The 10,123-nt window shown below is 39.8% G+C and overlaps 1 protein-coding gene across 2 annotated transcripts in view; it reads right to left on the minus strand.

The window, feature by feature from the left end:
• Positions 1 to 643: 643 nt before the first annotated feature.
• GRP (gastrin releasing peptide) overlaps positions 644 to 10,123 on the minus strand; it is an 11,070-nt gene continuing 1,590 nt past the window's right edge. Inside the window, exons 2-3 of one of the 2 annotated variants that reach the window (XM_023218308.1) lie at positions 5,986 to 6,225; positions 644 to 972 (exon numbers count right to left, since the gene is read on the minus strand). In XM_023218308.1, coding sequence (XP_023074076.1) covers positions 872 to 972; positions 5,986 to 6,225 — 341 coding nt within the window. In that variant the 3' untranslated portion in view covers positions 644 to 871. The remainder of the gene's footprint in view (positions 973 to 5,985; positions 6,226 to 10,123) is intronic. The other variant, XM_023218309.1, reaches the window with a different exon arrangement.

The raw sequence follows: 10,123 nt of genomic DNA on the forward strand, positions 1-10,123 counted from the left end.
TAAAAAAAAAAAAAAAAAATAGAACTAGTGAGTGTTAACGAACTGCCAGGCCACATTCTCTAAAAATGGAAAGAATTAAATTCATCTTATCCTTTAGCTGTGGAGCTAACTAAATGTGGCACTGGGGATGACTCCTCCCAGACTGGCGATGAAATTTTGAAAAAACAGTGCTACTTGCTAGGCATAACTATACTGAAAGGGAGGTTTAAAATGAGTAATGCAGGAAATCTGGTGACTGTGTAAATGGAATCTAGATCCCAGTTCCATTTACTATGTGACTTGGGCAAGGCACTTGATCTCTCTAATCCTCTGTTTCCTCATCTGTTAAATAGAAATGATAATTCTGAGCTTAAAGGACTATTAGGAGGCATCCATCAATAATATCAGCAAAATACCTGGTCATGGTAGGGGCTGAAGACTAGGGAATTCTTAAGTGACGAATAGGGCTAGCCTCCGTCTTCAACCTGGCCCACCTGAAGGGAATGAGAAAGTGAGGGAGCCTCTGGAAAGGCTCTTAGTCACTACAAGGATTCAAAGGGGTGAGCTTCAGCCTGACTTGGTGAGCACACGAGTACATCCTCAAGCTGTTTGTTCATCTCTGCCACACTATCCTCTCATTTGGGATTGAAATAAGAGAACAGCCTGTGTTTAAGCTTTTATTGTCAATGGTAACAGCTCGGGGCCTTGAAGCTAACCAACAGGTAGCCTAGATGTAAAAAGCATTAATTGGAAGACTCAAGTTCGAACCAGAAGATGCTGCTTGAAAATCACGAATTTAGTCAAGGATGAAAGATACAAGAATAGTCAAATATTTTGCACAAGGAAATCTTGTTGATGATCCGTAGAACTGATGCTTGCAGAACGCAGTCTCTTATGGTTTTTCTCCTTTGAGAGAGGCCATCATTGTCATTGCTGGTTCAGCTGGGGGGTTCCTTCCTTCACGTTGAGAACCTGGAGCAGAGAGTCTACCAACTTAAGAAATATTAGAAAGAGTTCAGCAAACAGAGTGAGCTGAAGTCTAATCCTAGAAGTAAATCCATTCCTACAAGCCATCAGCATCACTTGGGAGCTTGTTAGAAAGGCAAATTCTTGGTTCAACCTAACACCTACTAAATCAGAAACTCTGGGGGCGGAGCGCAGCAATCTGTACTTTCACAAGCCCTGCAGGTGTTTCTGAGCATGTAACATTGGAGAACCAGAGCTGTCCCCCAAGAGGCAAATTAACCTCTACTTTTTTTTTTTTGAGCTACTGCATTTTGGGATCTTATTGTTTTATCAGCTTAACGTGCACCCTGATATGATTACTCAGGTATGTTTTAATCAATGTTGGTTAATGTACTATCCCCAGGAACTTATTACTAGAGGAGCAGCTGAGTGGTAAATTCTGGGAATGTGGAATTTGAATTCTTACTTTGCTTACTTTGACAATGCATCATTACACAAATCAAAGCTAGTTTCTGGATTACATACTTATACATTACAAACCTACAACTGTAAATGGTAGTAGTGTGGAAACTTGGGAAGAGGAGTTAATTTGGATTTCTGCCAATTCTAAATTTATTGTGGTTTGCTTGTTGTGGCTTCTGCTCAAATTAACTAAGACTAAAGAAAGAATGAGTAGTTATAATTTTAAAATGCTTCTTTGTTCCCACATAGCACCCTTTACGCGCTGAGATGAAAAAACACTTTTCGTTGATACTAGAGCTTATTACTCTTCCCAAGATTCTCTGGCAATTCAGATTCCCCAACTTCCATATCAGCCATTTGTTTCTAATAAAGGAACTACTGATATTCTTGGGCAGATTATTATCTGCTCTGTGGCTCAGTTGTTTTGACCATGTGCTAATGAGCCCAGAGCCTGGGGTTTGATTCCCACGCATGCCAATTAGCTTTGCTCGCCTCCACCAACCCAGGCTGCCCTATTAAAGACTGCCGCCTGTCCGAAGATGCCACCACATATCTTGCCTTATGAGTCACTGGTCATAAAAGGGGCCAGCTAATGTGTGGGAGAAAAAATCTATGTAAGTCCCCCATTGGCTCAAAATATTGAATAAGAGAGGTTTGGCTGGAAGGAATAAAAGCTAAAAGGAAAAAGAGAATTGTGGAACCTAGGAAGATTAAGGACCTGGGAGGCAATGGGCAGGGTCTACTGTTGGGGTGGGGAGGAGCTGTATTCTAGGTGGGAGCCAGCTTTACTCTGCTCCTTCATAGAAAGTGCCAGAGTAATTAGAAGGTTATGAGTGATTCTTGATTGTATGTTGCTTTTTCTATATTTGGCACTTCCTTTGGAGCATTTCAAATATTCAGAAATAAGACCTTCCTATTCTCTGTACTGATTTGATGAAACAGTGAGAGTAGTCCCTTAAAAGTGAAGAACGAACACATTTACTTTCTTTTCCGTAACAGCCTTTGTAGCTCACTTCCTTGCCCCCTTCATGTCCACTAAATAAAAGGAGAGACCTAAGCTGCAAAGAATAAGGGACTAAGTCCAAATTATAAAGGGAGACCAAAGGCCAACTAAAACCTCCACTGAAACTCAGGACAATGCACAACCACATCCAGGATCATGGGTGAGGCCCTGGAGCTTCATCCATGGGGATGAGTTTCATCTTGCAGAAACAGAATAGTCTCATGTTGCAGAAACCATGGGGGAAAAGTTTCATTAATTGTAGAATAGAATTAAAAGATTTGGGCCAGGCGCGGTGGCTCACGCCTGTAATCCCAGCACTTTGGGAGGCCAAGGCGGGCAGATCATGAGGTCAGAAGATCAAGACCATCCTGGCTAACATGGTGAAACTCCATCTATACTAAAAACAAACAAACAAACAAACAAAAAATTAGCCAGGTGTGGTGGTGGCAGGCGCCTGTAGTCCCAGCTACTTGGGGGGACTGAGGCAGGAGAATGGCGTGAACCCAGGAGGTGGAGCTTGCAGTGAGCCGAGATCGCGCCACTGCACTCCAGCCTGGGCTACAGGGCAAGACTCCATCTCAAAAAAAAAAAAAAAGAAAGAAAGAATTAAAAGATTTGTGAGAAGGACACAGTTAAAAGGATTAAGGTTAACCTTGAACATTGCTGGGCATAATTGCTCTGAAAGTTCTGAAGCTGTTTCCATGATCGAGTAACCTAGTTTCAGTGCACATTACACACATCCTTTATGAATTAAGTAAATATCTTTGTCACCAAAACATAGGAAATGCTTGGAGTTTCTAACTACAGCTCCAAGAGAGTTGGCAACAGTACTTGATGTTTTATTACTAAAATGAGAGAAGAGAGCATATGTAGATAGTTTTTAATTTTAAGAACAGTCCTTCAGCCTCTGAAAACTCCTGCTGCTAATTCTGGCAATGCTTGGCTAAGTTATTAAGTTTCTCTCTAACCCTGCCATAACTCCAAGATATGGGAGATATATGGGTTTCTAATGGAACTAATCTCTTGGCACCCCTTCTTTTTGAATAAGATCATTGTAAGGTGTTTTCAATTTTCATAACAACATACTTTCATTGAGGTGGAATTTCCAGTGCAAGAGAAGCAATAAAATATTTTGGTCTCTGCAAAGACTAACTGGGGAATTGGTTTTTGTGTTACTAGGAAATATAGCCAAAAGAATGGTACCAGTGTGTGCAATAACTAATTATTCAACTGGAGGTGGAATGAAATGAGATGGGCTTTCTAAACCTGTTAAAAGAAAAACAATGCATAAAAATAATAGAAAAGGAAAGTCTGATTTTTTAAAATAGTCTTTTTGATAACCTTTTTCAGTTCACTTGGGATAAGGACTGCCCCTTTTAAGCAGTCACTGTCCGTGGCTGCCCACTCAACGCATCCGATTATACTGCTACTCAGACACCTTTGTGGAGCTATTCTTTTTGTCATTGCCTTTGAAGCTTACAGAATATTCTTCTGAATATGATGGAAAATTTTCGATCCTTAAGAAAGGGGTTGAATTTTCCAAAAGATTCCTAAGATACGCAGGGCCAGGTTGAGGAAATAAAATAACGCAAACTGGACACTGCTGTTTGTTTCAAAAATGAGGCACTATAGAATAGTAACATGATTGTGTGTTAATAGAGGGGAGTATTTCATGAACAAGCTATGAGGGCAAGTCCATTTCAATGTTTGCAAAAATTATTTTCGAGGGTTTTGTGGCGGCAATTTTTGTTACTGTTCAGACAAATGAGAAGGGTACTGCTGTTGGATATCCACCTACAGGAACTCCAGCAAAGCACCTGACCATGAAAAAGGCATGGCCAGCTAGAATCTGAGAAGTCACCTGCAAGTTCACAGAGCCTTCAGAGTATGGGATCCATCAGTAAAGAAGGGGGCTGATGACATAACACCTCTGACACAGGTATGGACCAGACAATTGCTTGGGGTTTTGCACAAAGTTGGTATTTATTTCTGTATTGGTTTATTTAATCTGGGATTTTTTTTTTTCAGAATAAAATCTACAAAGCCTTTCCTCTAGGTGCTTAGTGCAACAGGTGAAATTCAGTTTTCATTTAGCATAGAAACCCACATTTGGGAGGCCGAGGCTGGGGGAAATCATTTAAGCCCAGGAGTTTGAGACCAGCCTGGGCAACAGAGCCAGTCCTTGTCAAAAAAAAAAAAAGAGAGAGAGAGAGAGAGAGAGAGGGAAAGGAAAGAAAAGAAAAGAAAGAAACCACATAGACAGAACTTGTCAGAAAGAAAAAAAGGAAGAAAGAAAGGAAGGAAGGAAGGAAGGAAGGAAGGAAGGAAGGAAGGAAGGAAGGAAAGAAAGAAAGAAAGAAAGGAAAGAGAGAGAAAGACCACAATAGACCCAAAGGGCAATGAAATAGAAAGCTTCCCTCCAGAAAGCCAGCTGAGGCTTGGCAAAGGCAGCTCTGAGCCCCTAAAGGGGCCATCAGTCTTCACCATGAACGAGTGAAGAAGGAAGCTCTCCAAGTATGGTGAGTGGAAAACAATATTAGTTATTGTCAGAAGCAGCAAGAAGCAAGGCCTTCAGCCTGGATGCTTTATATTAAGATCAATGACGACCATTTCTGGAAGATGTCTTGCATGGTACAGACTGTCTGAGGCAGACTGAGCACAGGCCCTTACCCTGATTTTATCAATGGAAAGCTATGGGACTAGTTTCCTTACCTCTGAAATGGAGAGAACGGTAGAATCTTCCTTCTAAGACTGTTGTGAGCATAAGCTGAGAACATGGAGGTAAACTGCTTAGCCCAATACTCGGATTATCGTAAATATTCAGTAAAACTAGCCACCATTGTTATTGTAATTATTATTTTGTATTTTGTTATACATTTCATGGAAACTTAAAAGTTAGTGATAATCACCTCATTTTCAGTTACTTTGCTTTCTTCCTATAAGTTTTATTCTCTCTTATCTTGTTCACTGTCTTTGTAACTAAGCATTGCCAGTTTAGTATAATTATTTTCCCCTATCCTCTATAAAATCATATACAGGATGTATTTGTTGATCTCAGATATGTCCACTGAGTTTTAAAATACTAGCATGAAACCTGAACTAGGTACTCCTGGAACAAATATGAAGAAGTGCTACTTGGTGTCAAAGGTAGCAAACAAGAATGCTGTTTTCTAAAACTAGGAACCTCCACTAGTGTTCACCAGAAGTAAACATAAAATCTGTAGATCCACATGGATTTACTCAAATAGTTTGCAGACTCACTATCAAAACATTCTGGTAGGGCCCGGCTATTAAAAAAATATATATCCCATCAATGCATAACAGCAAATAGACAAAATTGCTGAAAAAAACTCCTAAATTGGAGTTTGGAATCAATATCCTTTTGACTATTATGTCAAAAAGAAGAGAACATAGAAATTGTCTATCAGTGTGCTTAGCATGTATTGGTGTTAGCCTAATATAGCAACCATGAAGGTTTATATCATAAGCAATTCTATTCTTCCTCATTTGAACTTGCCCTCTTTCCACCTCTCCCCAAATACTTCCCACCCATCTTGCACGTATGTTTCTTTTACCTTTGCCTTTTGAACCTACATCTTTGAAGTTGCTGCTATCCTCTGAATCCCACGAAGGCTGCTGATTGCCCAGGGCCTTGGGTTGAGGTGGCTGGTGGTTTCTGTTCTCCTTTGCTTCTATGAGACCCAGCAAATTCCTTGCAGCTTCTTCCCACCTGATGTAATCTCTCAGCTGCTGCTTTAGGCTCCCTCTCTCAGAAACAGAAGACTCCCCTGTGCTCTTTTTCCCCATTAAGTGCCCTGTAAAAACCAAAACAAAAACACTCATAATGCCACAAATTTAACCAAAGGGAATGAGCCAATGAGAAATTTAAAAGGACATCAATTGTGTTTGTGCTGCTTCCTCCTAAATGCAGAATAAATCATGTTTTATTATTAAGAGTTAGTTCATAAATGACAGATAGATTTTGCTGTCTGTTCAAAATGTGCAATGAGCTAGACAGTATTCAGAACTGCAACCCAGAAACCCTGGGCTTGGGTCCAGCACCTTCACTAGCTAGTAAGGCGACCTCTGCCAAGTCGTTTAGCACCCCTAGTCTTCAATTTTCTCAACTATGAAATGAACAGGGTAGACTAGATTAAATATAAGGGGCCTTCCATATCTAAAATTCTATCATCAATTCTGTATGCACCAAATTCTATTTCCAACTGAAAGATGGAGTTTAAACATCTTCCCCAGCCAATTTTGAATTGCTGCTGAAAATAAAAGTCTCCATGCTTTTCTTTGTGTGGTTTTTAAAAAATATTGCTTTCCTTTTACCTGTAGTAAAAAATACCAAAGGAATTTTTCATTTAAACTTTCTCAGAATTTTAGTTGAGATTGAACCTAGGATATTACCTAGTTTATTGTTTGTTAAGAGTGTAGTGAAAAACAAGTTGAAAACAAGCCCCGAGTAACACTTTACAGCCACATAAATGCAGAATTTTCTCTTGGGTGTCTGAAAGTCTATCAATGGCTCCAGGAATGTGTGCTAGCCGTGTAAATAATTTTTTTTTAAAAACTGCTGTTAAGGAGGCCAAACCACCAAAAACATGAAAATTTATGTGTGCAAGAGGGGATAACTTGGAATCAGAAGTGGGTACAGAATTCAAGGTCTGCATTCTTAACACTTTAGACCCTTGCTTGAATATTCTCATGTTCTCTACTTTTTACTGTTGATTTTTCCTCTCTCTCTCTATAATTGGACTTTGTAGCACTTTGAAATTTCTCACGTCAATAAAACTATGGTACTTTTGATCTAAAATGTGCAAGGAAAAAGGTCTTTGTGATTCCAACACTGACCGGCATTAGAAGTATTTAAGACAAACATAAAATTTGAAAGATCTTCAGTCTTAAAATGGAAAGAGGCCCTTTCCTAGAAGTTCTATCCACCAACAGAGAAGCCCTCACTGTAAACAACTTTATTGCTTTTATGTGTATTGTGATTTGCAGTTTATGGGATGTTTAAATGTGCTTGATTTCATCTGATCCATATGCTAACTGGTTCGGTGAAAATGAGACTCGTCAGAGGTCACACAGATGTAAGTAACTATTTTAGGATTAAAATCAGCTCACAATCTAGACTACGTTATTATACTGCTTGGCAATGTCTTTTAACTTGCTAAGAATATAAGGCAGCTAAAATCATTCTGGGATCTGGAAATAAGGACAAGGTCTACAAAAGGCTTTCTAATGTTATAAAAATAGGGATTATATACCAATATATCATGACGCATTATGTAATTGAGAAAAAATAATTCTATGAGTATTAAGGAGCATTAAAATCAGGTTGCACTGATTTTAACACTGCATTGCAGTGTTAGCGTTTGCCAAATTGCTTATGACACGAGACTTCACACAATTTCAGGACCCTAACTGGGAATACTGTCCCAAGCAAAGGCCTGGAATCCTGAATGATTGGCTCCTCACTTATCAGCTTGGTCACGTGGTTCTCAGCTATCCACTCAGTAACTTTGCATTCCGCCATAACAGTGATTACGTTGTGCAACTTCCCAGGAAGTAGTGATGCATTTGGTTTTATTTATATGGAGGAAATTGAATCATGATGATTGGAAGGCAGGACTAGAATCCTGACACTCCCAGTAATGACCTAGATCACCTTGCCCTTCTAACTGCCTATCATCTAGTTAGAATGCTGGAAATGAGAAAGAGTTATTGCCAATAAAACAGAGGAGTGATGGAGATATCACACATAAGAACCTCATTTTTGTCATGCCTGAATAGTTTTGTGGGTTTTTCTAAAATGGGAGGAGAAAGTCATTCTCCAGTCTGTGATTGTACTAAATTTCAGTACATGCATATCTGGGGAATGCGTCGGGATCCGTTCTTTACCTCTAGATCCATAGACTGGTTGTTAAGGAGAGCACGCTATCTATAACATCCCAGGGAAGTACACATTCCCCGGGTCTGATTTCACTTTTGAGCTAGTGACTGTCAACCAAATCATCATCTCCATGGCAACATGGATGATATGCCCACTTCCACCTCTTCTCCCAACATCATTTGTCAAGTGCCCATATCATAATAATGGAAATCTCACCATAGACAAAAGACAGTCACTTGAAAAAATAAAACCTTGAGCAGAGAAAAAAAAGCTTTTGTTCTTTTTATTAATCATTTAAAGATACTACTAAAGGGATGGTTTGAAACAGAAATGAATACGGCATAGATGAAAGTGTTGAGTACTCCTAAGAACTAGTTTTTCTGGATCCACACTTAAATTCTATTCCACAGTTTCTGGAGCCATAACAAGCCATTCTGCAGCTGAATACTGGTATTTCCAAATTCAGCCTTCTAGGATATGTCTCACATCCAAGTTAGAACCACAGTTAGGAGCATTTCATAGGTGCACAGGGAATAGTCACCAGTGTAAGTGTTGACTTATATTTTCATCACACAAACAAAACATTTCCACAAACATCAAGCAGATAAAAATTTGTTAAGTTTTCAAACTGTTAACCTTTTTTCCATTGCTGCGCCATCCTTCTCTCAGCTGGAAGAAGCAATTTACTTACCAAGCCTGTAAATGTGTGCTGACAGCATCTTCATGGACAGCACTATGTAGCTTTAGTTTTATATAATTAAAACGAAACTACATGTCTTAGGTGATTGAAGAGGATAAGCATTTTCTTGGGATAATTGAAAGCTGAATTTAAAATCTAACATCATTCATCCTTGTCAATGCTTACATTCCAACAGAGGTCATTTTACTCAAAGCAAACTTTTTCTCAACTACAAGGTAATTTTAGGCCAAAATGTGAGTTTCTACTTCACCTCCCTCTTTCGCTTGCTCCTCCTCAACTCTGCACAGCTATCAAAGGCAGAAAAAGAAGTGCATTTGAGAATAAATATGAAAGTAGTATTTGAGGTCACCACTGGTTGGTATTCTTTTAGATTAGAAATGCTCAAGTATCACTATGAAGAGCAATTAAATGGCAGACACCCTAAATACCTGGAGACAGATGTTCTCCAGAACTACAGCAAATCAAGACTGGCTTGACTTGTACCAGAGATAACATGATGCCGCTCCCCAGTTAACTCTATTGTCCTCCTTTGGGCCTGCAAGGGTTACCTAATAATAAGCTTTATTAGTGTAATAATATCGATGAGTAAAAAGAGATTGGGAATCCAGAAGTTTCATTCCACCTTTCCAGCCTCATTGGCTGAGTCAGATAATGGCCACTTGATCTAAGCTCCCAGAAGCCCTCTTTGAGAAGCATCAATTCTAAATTTGGATTCTTCAACACCTGCTAAGCATCCTTCATTCTTGAAACGCAGGGTTTTTCAGCTTCACCCATTCCAACCTCTCCTCTCCACACCAGACTGCTGGGTTCCTCCTGTCCCTCAGCGATCACATATCCTCTCATTCCTGGAACTGTCAAGACTTGGCAAATGATTATTTTAGCAACAGTGAAAACCACTGTATTGCAACCCAAAGATCTTGACTTCCCTCACAAAAGCACACACAACACAGAAGAGCTGAGGAAGCAACAGTTCCAGTCCCACTCCTTTCCCCAAATTCTTTGTCTTCTATCAAGATTTGTGAATGAGCCGATATATGAATTAGCAAGTACCTGTTCAACACACCGTTCTCCAGCCCTCGCCGCCCCCCCGCCCCCCCGTCCCCCCGCCCCCCCC

This window comes from Piliocolobus tephrosceles, chromosome 18 (assembly GCF_002776525.5).
Source record: "Piliocolobus tephrosceles isolate RC106 chromosome 18, ASM277652v3, whole genome shotgun sequence".
Taxonomy (NCBI): domain Eukaryota; kingdom Metazoa; phylum Chordata; class Mammalia; order Primates; family Cercopithecidae; genus Piliocolobus; species Piliocolobus tephrosceles.